The sequence below is a fragment of the Geospiza fortis genome, unplaced genomic scaffold (genome assembly GCF_000277835.1).
Source record: "Geospiza fortis unplaced genomic scaffold, GeoFor_1.0 scaffold317, whole genome shotgun sequence".
NCBI classification, from domain to species: domain Eukaryota; kingdom Metazoa; phylum Chordata; class Aves; order Passeriformes; family Thraupidae; genus Geospiza; species Geospiza fortis.
In genome coordinates, this window is record NW_005054398.1 from 2,078,632 (window position 1) to 2,093,692 (window position 15,061).

General features: G+C 47.6%; 1 protein-coding gene across 1 annotated transcript in view; it reads left to right on the top strand.

Annotated features, from left to right (window-relative positions):
• The window catches only part of CSNK1G1 (casein kinase 1 gamma 1), a 91,023-nt gene that overhangs the window by 63,076 nt on the left and 12,886 nt on the right, over positions 1 to 15,061 (top strand). The window contains 5 exon segments of the mRNA XM_005425886.3: positions 4,158 to 4,392; positions 6,708 to 6,793; positions 8,793 to 8,877; positions 10,496 to 10,644; positions 12,645 to 12,749. Of these exon segments, the coding sequence (XP_005425943.2) occupies positions 4,158 to 4,392; positions 6,708 to 6,793; positions 8,793 to 8,877; positions 10,496 to 10,644; positions 12,645 to 12,749 (660 nt within the window).

Consider the following 15,061-nt stretch of genomic DNA (forward strand, 5'->3'; position numbering starts at 1 on the left):
ATAAACATGTAAATTCATTCCCAAGGGACTGCTGGGGAAATCAAGACTGTCACAGCCATGGCTGTGTCCTGGGGCTGCAGCTCAGCTCTGGGCTTGGATGTTCTTCACTGGCATCACCTGTTGATCTTGTGGCCAGGCTGCAGCTTGCCAGGGCACTGGTGCCAGGTGGAAAACACGTGCAGGGGGACAGCAAAAGCAGTTGGAAATGGGGGAGCTGATGTTCTCCCAAAGGATCAGGTGCTCCTCTGGCCATGGGGAGATGTTGTAGGGCCTTCTCAGTCTCCTCAGGGGCGTTACATGAGTTGCCACCTTGGAGTGTGCACATCTAAGGGGACACATCAGACATGCTCAGGTGTGCCCCATCACCTGGCCCTGGGAGAAGTGTTTTCCAAAGGGTCTGGCACTTTCTGCTCAGATGAAATGAAAACCCTTTGCTCTAGCCACAAGGCTTTAGGGAAAATCTTTCTCCCTCACTAAATTATTGCAGTCACTGTGTCACACTCCTGTGTGAGACACATAGAAAGGAAAGCTGGACTCAAACTCCTTGGGCTCACATCCATGAATTACATTTCATTCCTGCTTCTGACTGGCCAAGTCTGCTTAAGCTGTAATTCTAGCCATGGGCATTTGTCCCCTGATCTTTCTCCTCATACTTAGGATGATCCCCATGTCTGTAGGAGCATCCAGTCCTGTGGTCAGTTTTTAACCAGAGGCATCCTGGAAGGATATTTTTTAATAGGTATTTCTGCTTGGCTGGTGTGAATGAGCTTGACAGGCTGCAGCATCTCAGGACTGGGGTGGATCCTTTCCAGATGTCAGAAGAAAGAGGAGTTTCTCTAGGAAAAACAAGGGCAATGTCTCTTAAGAAGTGCCACGTGGGATTACAGGAGAATTCAAACATAGTTTTACATCAGGAAGGCTCTCCTGGGGGCAAGAGAGACTGGATGACAATGAGTGTTCAAGGAAGGCAGCCTGTTTGGGAATTGTTCAGACTCTAACTGCTTCCTCCATACTCCACATGCAGCTGAAGCCATCCAGTAGTTCAGATCCAGTGGGTGAAACTCCTGAACAAAGCCAAGCTTGGCAATTAAAATGTGGTCACTGTGTCAGTCCCCACAGCCCATAAATCAGGGGAGAATGTTTTTTATTCAGACTCCTGTTTTTCACTCTTGGCCAAGCCCAGCCTGTACAAAGCTCACTGACAGCTTACAACAAGGTCTGTTGTGCCACCAGGCAATGGAAAAATACTCTGGATGTGATCTGGACCAAGTTATGGCAGGATCTTTTTCTACCAGTGACCATCAAAATGGCCTTTGAACAAGATTAATTTCATTCTCTGCTGATCTGATCTATATTTAAGCAGCTGATGTGTGGAAGAAGGGCTCAAATTTATCAGGAAGGTCTAGAGATGGAACTGCTGTCAAGACCAGTGTCTTAAGAGTTACCTTTCTGGGATAAGAGGGTTTGTTACACTTGCTGCCTTGGCAGGAGGAAGGCACACGAGAGCACGGGTTTCTTTGGCACCTGCTAAATGTCACAATATCCTCTCATTTCTCCACCACAGCACAGGGGTCCTGCTGTGTGCCAAGGGATTCCCCCCCCCCAAAGGTTTCTCTGACATCTGAAATGGAAATTTATGGCTCCAAGGGCGGACTCAGCCAGCCGTGGCCATGGAAATCCCTCTGTAATTCACAGCCTTCCACGTACCCCAGTGCTCCCCTGCTTGCTGTTTTTCCAGTGTCAGAGCAATTCCAAGTTCGTCCCAGTTCCTGGAGTGATTTCTCTGCCCCTAAAAGAATTCATTCAGAGTGTTTTGAGCCTGTAGTTCAAACCCAAAGGAGTGAGCACTGCACCTCTGCATCCAGCACATTTCTGGAGTGGGAGCTCCACGTCCCCTCTTCTTCAGCAGGGGTTGGTGCCGAGGTTGTGCCCCAGCACTGCTGCTCGTGTGTGCTCAGGCAGAGCCTGGGAGGGAGATGCAGCCCAGACACTCCACATCACAGCAGCCACCAGCAGGGACAGTGGCTTGTCAGGCTGAATAAAGCATGGAAGCTACTCCAAGAAACATCTTTTTGACTCGGGGAGTGTCTTTCAGCTGCCATGGCTGAGCAGAGCTCTCCAGCATGAAGCGTCCAGGCAGGTGGAAGTAAAGAAGGAATATGAAAGACCCCACAGCAGCTGTGTGTGTGTGTGGTGGAAGCAAAAAAGGCAGGTGGGAGGAAAAAAGGCAGGAAAATAAGTACCCTTGATTGCTGCTGGAGCATAATGGCTCACCTGACACCTCAGCTGTCCAGGTTGTTGTCCTGCCTGCTGCAGCTTGCAGAGAGTTTTTAAAGAAGAAAAAAATGGGCCCTTTTCAGGCTCTCTAATTGCTGTTGGGATTTCAACAACTGAGCTGCTTTGGTAGCAGGAACAAATCAAATGAGCCAGTCAGGCTCCACTTGGAAGCTTGTTATGTGTGGAGAGGCGAGGAAACTCTTTGTTCCACTTTCAAGGGTTGCATCTTCATTTGAATTGCCTCCCAACGTGGCTTTTTGTCTCACGACCTGCTGCTGTGTCCTGTAGGTGATTCAAAGTGTGAAGAATGACTGAAGAGCATCTGCTCTGCTCTGCACCAGCCTGTAATTGATTGGAAATAATGGCTGTTAGCCGTGAAACCCGTTTTCTCTGCACATTGGAATCAATCGCTGCCTCGAGGGGAGGGAGCAGCAGCACGTGCTGTTCCCTTCTTTGAAGAGTCTTGGAGCAAATTCTGTTTTTTAAGCCTGATTCACCTGCAGCCAGTTTTTTCCTGTCTGCTGCCCTCCCTGTACAGCTGTTTATTTTATAAGGAGGGCTGCCCCCTCCTGCCTGCTCCTTCTTTCCAAGAGGTGGAAATGCAGCAGATGTTCCTTTAAAATAGGGTGCACGATAAGGGCCTGGGAGTGTGGTGGAGGATCACATGCACGTGGACTTTTAAAACCAGATGTGGGTCCAAGATCTGTAAAGAGAAAGAGTGGTGTGGGTTTGCCAGCTGGGGGTGTGCCTGGATTCAGTGAGAAATGAAGGAGCAGTCAGGGTGTGCCAGCCCCACAGAGTGAGCAGGGGTTGGAAGGGCTGATGGGGGGTCCCTGCTGCTTGGCTGGGGGAGAGCTGCCTCAGTGAGCCAGAGACTCCATCCTGCAGAGCTTTGCCAGCAGTACCCACCCAGTGGGGGTGACCAGCTGGTGGCCCTCACCCTGGATGTCCCTGTGCTGTCCCTCGCAGCGGTGTGGCAGTGACCTCTGGGGACTGAGGCTCGTTAGTGCAAAACTGGGAGTTTTGCAGAACTTTTGTAGCATTGCCAGCCCACAAATATCTGTGGGAATCCCAGCAGGCTTTCCAAAGAAGCATCTTGTTTAAGCCACTGTGCCCTTTGGCATGCACGGCAGCTGCGACCAGGACAGCCGTAAAGGGGGGTTCTTGTGTGTTCATTTGAAACATCTAAAGGCAATTAAAGGTAATAAATTAAATTAAATTGAGAATTATTTTCCTTTGGAATCATCTCCTAAATTCAGGACTCAAGGAAAACTGCTTGACAATACACCTGCAATACGTTTGTTTTCAAAAGCAATTTTAATGATGATCTTCTGAGTAAGGTGTGTTGTTAGAGGCACTCTGTCACCTCAGAAGTGGGGTTCCTGCCCTTCCACCTTCCCATTCCGTCAAACTTCCAGAAAAACATTAGTCAAAAGCTGAAAAATATTCCAGCTATTCCTAGTTGACAGCAATGAGATTAATTATTATTTTAGTCAGCTTTGAAGATTGTAAAGCTTCTGCCTGCCCAAAAATCCCCCTCCACGAAGAATCTGGCACGTCTAAGACAACATATGGGTCGAGGGAGGAAGGTGGTAAGACACAGAGCAACAGGGGAAGGAGGTGGGCAAGGGAAGAGCTCTTGGTAACCGGTTTAGTATGTTTAAAATCAATACAAAAAGGCTGCTGCAGCTCCCTGTGGCATCCTGCCAAGAGCTGCATCCCAGTGGTAACGCCTCAGAACCAGCCTTTGCCATTTCCGTGGGAATAAAGCAGGGAGCACAGCATGATAGCCTTGGAAAGGAGGGGATGACACATCCCTCTTCCAGCCCTGCTGGGAGCCAGGGCTCTGCTGACAAGTAGCATTTCCCTCCTTTTTGCAGATCTCTCGGATGGAGTACGTGCATTCCAAGAACCTCATCTACCGCGACGTCAAGCCGGAGAACTTCCTCATCGGCCGGCAGGGCAACAAGAAGGAGCATGTCATCCACATCATCGACTTTGGATTGGCCAAGGAGTACATCGACCCTGAAACCAAAAAACACATTCCCTACAGGGAGCACAAGAGTCTCACTGGAACAGCGAGATACATGTCCATCAACACACACCTTGGCAAAGGTTTGTCTGTGTGGGGGGAGCTGGCAGAGTGTCCTTCAGGCTGGAGGAGCTCTCTGAGGTCACTGAGTCCAACAAGTGACCAGCACTGCAACGTTCCCCTCTAAACCATGTCCCCAAGTGTCACATTCACACGTCTTTTGAACGCTGGTGACTCCACCACTGCCCTGGGCAGCCAGTTCAATCCTTGACAACCCTTTCAGTGAATTATTTTCTCTAATATCCAACCTAAACCTTCCCTGGTGTTGCTTGGGGCTGTTTCCTCTTGTCCTTTGTTCCTCTGTCCTTTGTTCCCTGGGAGCAGAGCCCAACCCCGCCCCCCTGGCTGCTTCCTCCTGTCTGGGAGTTGTGCAGAGCCAGAAGGTCCCTCCTGAGCCTCCTTTTCTCCAGGCTGAGCCTCCCCAGCTGCTCCTGGTGCTGTAGCTCCTTCCCTTGCTCCAGTCCCTTCCCTGGACACATTCCAGCTTGCCATTTGAATCCTGCAGACTCCCATAGCATTTTGGCTGAGCTCTCTTGTGTCCCTGAAGCTATTTGTGAACCTCCCAATGCCTTTTACAGTTGTGTGCATCTTTTTTTTTTTCTCCCTTCTTTTGAGGAATTGAGCCAGCTGAAATGTTGGAAGCCTCATAATTACAGTTTTTATTAGGAACTAAATAACTGGGAGCAGCCCTGCACTGATAAAAGACAAGCAGGCAGGCACTGATTGCTGCACTGGATGATAGACAAATAGATTTTTATAGCACAGCACTGTCCCAATGCCTTCCAGTTCCAGGTGTTAGAGTTGGATGTTCCCTGACCTAGTAACTGGTTGGAGAAAATGAATGATTTAAATAACTTTAAACCTGGCTTTCATCTCCTCTCCTCCCTGCTTTCTTTCCTACCAGAAGATTACATTTCTGTGGCTGAAAGGCAAAAAATAACTTATTAAATGTTTATATTCTCTTAAATCCATACAAGCAGTGAGATAATGGAATATTTTCCAGGAGGCCTCCTAGCATGTTGGCTCCCACTTGGAGAGCTCACTGTCTTTGGGGAGTAAGGAGGGATGAGCCTGGTTTCTAATTTTGGAAAGTGAGGAGTCAGGCAGGGATGGAGGAATGGGAGGTGCAGTGGGAGCAGGCTGGGAAGCTGCTGGTGAGGGTGATGTGGAGGGAAGATGTGTTTGTGTTTGAAGTGCACCACGTGCCTTCCTTAGGACCCATCTCCCGCAGGATTTCAGCTCCCACCATGGCTCATGCAGGGGAAGGGTCCAAACCAGTTCTGGGGGTGTATTTGAGGTTTGAGGGGGCTGTCCCTGCCCAGGACGGTTGTGAGGAGCTGATGCTTCGCTGGTGAGACCAGCCCAGGTGGAATCAATCTTTTCATGTTTGAAACACGGAAGTCTGACTCCAGTTTTTCTGAGAGACAAGTGCACTCAACCATCTTCCTAGAAGTCCATCTGCATCACTGCACTAAATTACCCAGGGCTTGCTCCTTTTTTACCCTTTTTATCAGGATAACTGCAGGAACTGTCATTTCAGTTCCCTTTTCCTGAGTGTTCCCACTCCTAGCATCTCCTGCACGTTAGGTGGCTGCAGTGTCGTGGGCTGGATCTGCTCTGGATCATGGATCATGTTGTTTGGAGCAGGTGGGGTTCAGAGGAGGGGAGGGTGCACCAAATGAGTCCACGAGCTCAGTGAGCCCAAGAGTGCAGCTCAGCCCAGCCCAGTGTTGCCTCCACATCTGTTGTTCTCTTCTCTCCTCCCCTGGGCTTTTGGATACTTTTTGGCTGCTTGTTTTAGGATATTTTTCCTTTGGCTCTGTGCCCCTTTCCCCCCCCCTTCATTTATAATTACAACATCTGCATGTGGCAGCAGCAGCAGCAAGTGTTCCATGGTGCTGGAAGGAGCTATTTTTGATCTGCTCTGATGAGCAGCAGAGGAAATTGGGAAAGGGTTGGCACTGTGCAAGGGTAGATCCCTGCAGCTGGTTGTGAGTATCCTATTCCCATTTAGTCCAGAGGAAATGATCCAGCACCACATGGCAACATTGACCCTGCTAGGTCAGAGAAGAATTGAGGCACTGCTTTATTCCTCTGCAATTAAGAGTTGTCCATTCTGCCTCGGGCTGGATTGTGCAGTTCCCATGTTACCTCATGGCTGATTTTACACATTTTCTGGCTTTCTGAAACAGCTTCTGGTTTTGCATAAGGTCTGAGCTGCAGACAGTGAGTGAATGTCCCTGTGGTATCTTTATCTCAGGTACAGGTGTGGCTGCTGCTGAGATCTCAGAGCCGTTTCTGCTTCTGCAGCAATAATTTGTCATCTCTTCTCTTTCAGAGCAAAGTCGTCGAGATGACTTAGAAGCCCTTGGCCATATGTTCATGTATTTCCTCCGAGGCAGCCTGCCCTGGCAAGGATTGAAGGTAGGTTCAAGCTTCAGGTTTTGTCCTTTAAAGCTTTGGCTAGTCTCTACCCAGAGGAGAATCCACTGGGGAAACATTGGCAAAATCCAGCCAGAAACACTGTCCTCTCCTGTGTGTCCTTGCAGCCTAACACCCAGGCATTGAGTTTGGCTGCAGGGAAGATTTTAAGGTAGAAATACTTTACCTGGCACTTTAAATTGTCAGATTTTGGAGAGAAGGTTGAACAGGGAGACAGGGACAGCAATGAGAGAGCTGTGATTGGAAGCTGCCCTGAACTGGAGCGTGACTGGGACACAGTGATTGTTTATGAAATTCCAGTTACAGCAACACAATCCCCCAGCTGCATCTGTGATCCCTGTTTATAATGGAGCAGTTTGATGGCTTTAGATGCACAGATGGACTTCAGCTTGAAAAACTGGTTTTCTGGCACAAGTATTGGACTTGGCTTCCCTCCAGAGACACTGGACACTCAGTGCTGGGGAGTTTATGAGATGCTGTGTACAATGTGGAGAGCTGCAAGAAATGGAGTTGCTGACTGCCGCCAACATCCATCAGCTGAGCTAACAAGGAATAAGTCATCTGCTGGCTCCAGAGCTGTTGGAAGCTGCATCTTCACTTCTCCATCACCTCCCTGATGATTAAGCTACTGTGTTCAGCTTTGGCACTGAAGGGAGTGAAGGGACTGATCAAGTTAGGCTCGTCAGGAAAGACAAGAGCTCCTGTTGGAAAAAGGAGCCAAGGCTTTGGGTTCAGGAGCTGCTTGGCAGAGCTCTGCATTGGTCAGTGGGTTCCAATTGGGTTGATAGAACTTGTCCAGCTTTTTTTTACCACCTATCCAGAGTTAATCTCAGCTCAGCCTCATCAGGCATATGCCAGAAATGTTGGCAACAGCTCATAAAAGCAAAGAAAGGTTTTTCAAGCATGAAAGGGATTGTGAAAGAAATCAGGCTCTCTGATTTTATGTCCATGCCTCTCTGTAAGTGTGTTATTCTAGTATGTATTTTCTTTCTGGCTTAGTTGAACTCATCTGCTTTAAATTAATCCTGTAAATTATTCTAAAACAATTCCAAGTTTATACAGAGTTCTACAAAAGTTCCTCATTTCAGTGTTAAACTTGATAAGAATTAGTTGACTCCTTTTGGAGGTCCAGGGCAAACACAGACTCTCCAGCTGGATTTAGAATGTGGCATCTTTGCCCTGCTAGGTCTCCTCAGCTTACACTTTTGGTCTGCACTGTCAGGGCTGTATCTGCAGAGAATGTCTGCAGTGCTAATTATGCTGCTGCCAGGTCTAACTGACATATTTTGAAATGGAGCCAAGAAACCCCACTTTTAGGGTGCCAACTGGAGCAGAGTTCTCTGCCTCAGGTTGATTTAGGTGGGAAATCCAACTGCAAATGGTTTCATTTTCTCGTTGACCAGATAGTAAACCAGTGCTGAGTGATGGATGCTTTGGGAATGAAAGAAAAGGCTGTGTGGGAGCAGCCTGGGATTTGGGAGAAGTGCACTGATCTAGAGTCATATTCAATGTGGTAACATTCTGTTGCACAGAGGAAAACCCAAATTGCTGTGCAGTGGGTCTGTGAATTTCACCCAAATTGCTGTGAATGTGCTGTGCAACTGCTTTGCATTTGTTTGTGAAGGCAGCTGGATGGCTGGGGAGGTCCACATGTGCCATCACAGTTCATGCACCTTTATTTCCTTCTCCCATGAAACCTTCCCTGCACAGTCCTCAGGACTGGGCTGTGAGAAATGAGCCTTGTAAGACACTAATAAGGGTCCTGCCTTTCATGAACAAAGATGTTTTGAACATCCTTGGATGTTCTCTCCTGTAAAATATTCCCACTGGTGTAGTCCAGCATGCTGTTCAGTTACAAGTAGCATCTCCTGATGCCGCCCAGAATGGGCATTAAATACCTTGTTTTTCTTCCCATACAGCATGTCCTTTCTCACATGGTTGAACTCTTTCTCCACAACTGTTTTGTCTTTGTGCGCTGCAGGCTGACACCTTAAAAGAGAGATATCAGAAGATTGGGGACACAAAGAGGAACACTCCAGTTGAAGTTCTCTGTGAGAACTTTCCAGGTAAAGCCCTGATGGGATTGTGTGAGTGCAGCTGGAGGTGACCATACCTTGTTAAATAGGATGGGCCTGCACATCTCTGACACTTTCTCTGTCAGAAAGTATTGGGTGACGTGTATCCATCACGTCATTCCTCAAGCTGGCAAACAACTGAAGCTGCTGCTATAAATTAGCAGGGCCTGAGGTCTTAAAATGAACAAAACTCTCCTCATTAAGGAGGCTGGACAGTGCTCAAGGGCCTTGTATGCCTGTTTTACTTATTAGCTTCCTTCCAAAAGAGCTCCTTGTTATTTTCCCTCTCCCAAGTGACCGTGTTGGAACTACTAAGTTAATTCTTTTCCAAATGGAAGGTTTTGCAGGTGTTGCAGGTGTAGGTGGCCAGCTTGGAAGATGGAATGGTGTGTCTGTCCATGAATCCCACCTTCTGGGAGCAGTTTTAAGGAGAGTGTTACTAAGGAGTGTTTCTAGCCAAGCCCAGCACCTGATCTCCAGTTTACCAGACCTTGGAGCTGGGAGAGCAGGGTAGAGAGTTAGTGCCTTCCCCAGGGTCCCCTGGCCACAGAGTGGCCTTGGGAGGTTTTGTGGAGTGTTTCTGAAGGCCTGACACCAGGGAGAGCACCCACAATTAATCCCATTCCTGTAGGAGCTGTTGTGCCACACGTCTTTCCAGCATGAGGAGCAGCAAGCCTGGAATGGGCTCATTGTTCACTCAAGTCACTGTAATCCCCCAGATGTCTCATTCCAAAATCCACCTGGTTCCAAACAGAACAGCTTCAGGTTGGCTGTTCTCATCTTTTTGCCGGTACTCTTCCTCACATCTCCTTCAGGTCTGGGCTGATAGGAGATGAGAGAACTGAGTTCTGTCCCTTCCTTGCCTGAAACTGGTTGTTCTCCACCTTCTGGAGGTACTTAAAAGAGAGGATTCTTTCTTCTCCTTTCTTTTCCCCCTCTTTTACCTCCATGAAAGCCACAAGCCACAGACAGAGTTAAGTATCAATAAGCAGTAATATTCTTATTTTTGTCAGCTGAAGTCAAGGCCATGAGCCAAGGGAGAGCTGGGAAAAGGCAGGACATGAGACCAGGACTCAATATTCTGTGCATGCAAAGTGTGACCCAGATGCAGGAAAGCAATTAATTATCTTAACACCAAACCCTGCTCTGTAAATTAACCCTCTTCAGGTAAATTAACCTTGAAGCCTCCCCCTCTAGTCTAGTTTTGAATATTCAGGCAGTGCCAATGTCATGATGGGACACCTTCCGCTATTCCAGGATGCTCCAAGTCCCATCCAACCTGGCCTTGGACACTTTCAGGTATGAGGCAGCCACAGCTTCTCTGGGCAAGAGCATTCTAAATACCTGTGAGCAGCCTGTTGTCAGGTTCAGTGAGCTTATTTCTCACTCTGTTTATTTTTATACAAATGTATAGAATAAATCAAGGTGTGGAAGTCAGATTTGAGCAGAGGTGGGACTTCCATCTTTGCTTGAATTGTTTTCCATTGAGGACTGTTGCTAAAAACCAGGAGAAAAGCCAGAGGTAGTGCTGGCAGCCCAGACATTGGTTTCTAAGAGCTCATTTGGAAGATTCAGGATAAAATCTGCTGCTTTTTGCCTTTTCTGACAGAGGAGATGGCCACGTACCTCCGCTATGTGCGGCGATTAGACTTCTTTGAGAGACCAGACTACGATTACCTGCGGACCATCTTCACGGAGCTGTTTGAGAAGAAAGGCTACACCTTCGACTACGCCTACGACTGGGTCGGCAGGCCAATTGTGAGTTGTCCCTGCCAAATCCCATGCCTTGCCTTCCAGGTGCTGCTTCCCCAGCATTGTGTTTTTGTTCCCAGTAATCCCAGTTAATGCCAGTGAGTTTAGGATCGAATCTTGTTGAATTTGCAGGCAATCCCGACATGGGAAGAGACAAGGATCTTGACTCCATGTTTCAAGAGGCTGATTTATTATTTATTATATATGTTATATTAAAAGAAAATTATATCTTAAAACTACACTAAAGAATAGAGAAAGGATTTAATCAGAAGGCTAGCAAGGAAAAAGAATGGAATGATAATAAAATCTTGTGACTGACCAGAGAGTCTGAGACAGCTGACTGTGATTGGCCATTAATTAAAAACAACCACATGAGACCAATCACAGATGCACCTGTTGCATTCCACAGCAGCAGATAATTATTGTTTACATTTCATTTCTGAGGCCTCTCAGCTTCTCAGGAGAACAATCCTAGCAAGAGGATTTTTCATAAACTATGTCCATGACAGAATCTTTCAAATCTCAACACAGTGAGATGTCCTGACGTTGTGTTCAGGGGGTTCTTGCAGTGCCTCAAAGTTTTCCTGAGGGACAGAGGCCCCATCCACCTTTCTGGACGTTCAAGCCTCATTTTCCCATTTGTGACAGTGATCATGATGAGACTGCTAGACCAGTCTAGCACGGGATTGGAGACCAGTGTCTAAAATCCATCTTAAAGCAGGAGAATCACAGAAACCCCCTATAATGGTCATGTTCCCATCAAAAAGGTACAGGGGATCAAGGCAGGTTTCTGATGGATGTTCAGTGAATAGTAGAATCACAGAATGGTTTGGGTTGGAAGGCAAGATCTTAATGCCCACTTTGTTCCAACCTCCTGCCATGGGCAGGGATACATTCCACTGTTCCACTATCCCCGGTTGCTCCAAGCCCTGTGTCCCACCTGGCCTTGGACACTGCCAGGGGTGGGGCAGCCACAGCTTCTCTGGGCAGCCTTGCCAGAGCCTCACCACCCTCACAGGGAGGAATTGCTTCTCAAATATCTAATCTAAACTTGCTCTCCTGAACTCATAATATCCTGGAGGACACTCAGAGGCTGAACCAGCTCTGTACAGTACATGAAAAGGAAATGTGGGAGAAACCAACCTCCATTTAGCAGTTCCATGACTCCATGTACGCCATCAGCCTGATCTCATTGCATGACTTTTACCATCAAAACCCAGTTAAACTCAGGAAGACCTTAGCCAAAGGATGTATCATGGGGAAATATGGTAGAAGAATCTAAAGCTCTTTGTTTTGGATCACTGGCTCATTCTGCTCACAACCTACCCCAAAGAGCAGTAATGACATCTGTAAATGAATTGTCATTGGTGCCAGATCAGATGCCCTCAGTGCTAAACTTGGTACCACTGCTTTAGTGTCCCAACTATATTTAGTGTTCCCCATGCTTACTGTGCTCAACAGAGTTCCTAAGAAATCATTCCCTTTGTGAATCAAGATTTTCTCTTCATTTTTCTTTAATTACAAAGGCAGTTGATAAAGAGCACCTTGTAAGACAAGTGTGCTATTGCTGACAACCACGGTGGTTGCCATGGAGATCTCGATGTTGGGAGCAGGGATTATGACTTTGGTGAGAAGAGAGCAGATGAAGCTTTAATTTTAACACGTCCTGTTTCTATGCAAGCGTGATTTTTACAAGTGGTGAGACAATGGGATGAGGAAAACAAGTCTGTATATTTTCAGTTGTAATAATTCTGTGTGAGACACACTAGGTGTGATCTGACATCGCGACAGGCACCTAAATGTATCTTCTTAATTAATTTCTACACAAGACATTCGGCGCTGGTATCCACCACCAAATTTCATGTCTGTAAATCACAGGGATTTTATAGCCCTGGCTGTAATTCTCCTTTGGGCAGTGATTTGATGTTTTTCTTCTTCCTACTGGCTTTATAGGGTGGGTTTGTGCATGTGAGAATCTTAGCCCTAACCAACGCCTTATTTTCCAGCCTACTCCCGTGGGATCTGTCCATGTGGATTCTGGGACCTCTGCAGTGACCAGAGACAGCCACATCCACCGGGACCGACCATCCCAACAGGCCCTTCGCAATCAGGTGCTTTGCTTGGCTCCTCTCCCAATTCCTCTGGCACTGGACAAGCAGAAGCCACATGGCATTATAGATAGCTGGGCTGATTCTTGGTCATAGCAGGGACAAATCCTGCTTAATTCAGAGATGGTGATTTGAGGAGAATGTTGTCAAAGCAACAGGTTGTTGAAATAAGGTGTCAACCAGTGGAATTCCTCAGTATCGTGAGCTGACCAGAGTCCACTTTGGAATGGGGTTGTTTTTCTGTAGTTTGTGGGTAAACAGGTTAAAGTTGATCATCCAGCATGGTTAGACTCTGTGACTACCACATTTTTGAGGTGCTTTTAATGACAGTATATGGATTGTGGAGCAGACTGAGAGTTGTGCTGATAGCAGCCTGTTCCCAGGCTCCCTCTGCCCACAGAGCTTGTGGCTGTGACAGGGATGTGTGTCCCAAAAACATCCCTATGTCCTTCTTGGAGTGTCCAGTTCACAGTGGGAGGGCTGCAGAGCACAGAGGACAGGCAGGGCAGAACCCTCAGGAAGGCATCACAGTCTGGATGAGCTGCCATGGGAAAATTGAATTTCCCATTTTTTCCTTTCTCCTTGCACTGTTTTGTTGGTGTTGAGAGTTTGGGTTTTCTGTGTTAACAGCATTCTCAGACGTGCAGTAATTTCCCAGCTGGAGCTGTTGCTGCTCTTACTCCCAGGGAGTGATTCCAGGCTTATTCTGCTCCCCCAGCCTCCAGGTTCTGCTCAGCTCCTCGAGCTGGGGTTTGTGGGTACAGAACCAAGCCTGGGGTGTAACAGCCAGTCTGGGCTCAGCCTTCCTGGGCTCTGAAGGGTCACACAGCTAACACAGGGTAGGACACATCCCAGTCCATCAGCTACAGTCAGGATAACCCCTCCTTGGGTAGTGTGGCTGTAGGAGGCCGGGTTGTTTGCAGCATGTGTGCATGGTGATGAGTGTGGGCTGGTGTGTGAGCCCTGATGCAGTCATCTGCTTTAACAAATACCCTGATGGATGCAGCAACCCCCTGGTTTTGGGGGGATTGTTCAGCCAGTCTCCTATTGTCCACCTTAACCACAGACCTTCACATAGTGTATGTGTGAGGCGTCGTGTTTCCTTGACAGCACAGTGACACCTGGCTTCGTTTTCGGGCATTTTAGTTCACAAAGGCACAAAGAAATCCCAAAATATGCATGCAGCCTGCAGGCCTTGTTCTTCTGAGCTGCTCAGATAGTCCACTTCTGGATTGCACAGCAGTTTTTCTCATATTTTCACCTAAACATTATAGGATGATGAATTATTTAATATGCCATGGAGGAAATCAGGTTCTTCTCACCAAAACACAAACAATTCTCTTCTGAAGGATGTTCCCTTAAAGTCTTGAGCAAAGCATTTCTCTAAAGGAAAAAAGCAAAAAAATAAATGTCTCGAGAAGTGAATTGGAGGCATGGGTTTGGGTCTCCAGATTTAATGGCCTCATTTTTGTTCTTGGGTCTAATAATGCAGATTCTCTCTTACAATATTTGACTCCTAGTAAAGAGCTAATGTGGAATCCTCTCTTTGTAGCCTTTTCCTCTGGAAAGTGAAGTGTTTTAATCAAAGATGAGTGAGCTTTTCCCCCCTCTGTCTTTAGTTTTGCCATGTGATATGGGGGTTTTCTGAAATCTTTCCCTGGGTGCATTTTCACTGCTCACAACCTCGGTTTATCCACTGGATCCTCTTGTTTCCTGGCCAGATCCATGGTGGCTCATTCAGCTGAGGCCTGGGGCCAACACAGAACTGTTTGTCCCACACCCAGACCTGGGAAGCATTCTTCCCACTGGTCAGTTGGGTTCAGGTGTGCTGAAATCCTCTGGGCCTTAGGTGAGCACTGCATGTGTTGTCATCAAAGCTGGGTGCCTGTCTTGGTTTGAAAGACAGGTGTCTGCCAAGGAAGGTGGGAACCTCCCTTGGAGTGGAAAAAATGTGACCCCCTTCCCTCCCAATTATTGTAACTTTGAAATGAAGGGGCTTTCAGTCAGAGATGGGGAAAGGATGAGCAGTTCTTTAGCAGTGTGTGTGCATAACAAGGCACACAAAGCCCAGCTCTGGCATTCACCCCAAACCCAGCACAGTCCCTGTCACAAACCCAGCACAATCCCAGCCCCAAACCAGCACAAACCCATCCCCAATCCCAGCCCCAAACCCAGCACAATCCCAGCCCCAAACCCAGCACAAACCCGGCCCCAAACCCAGCCCCAAACCCAGCACAATCCCAGCCCCAAACCCAGCCCCAATCCCAGCACAATCCCATTCCCAATCCCAGCACAATCCCATTCCCAATCCCAGC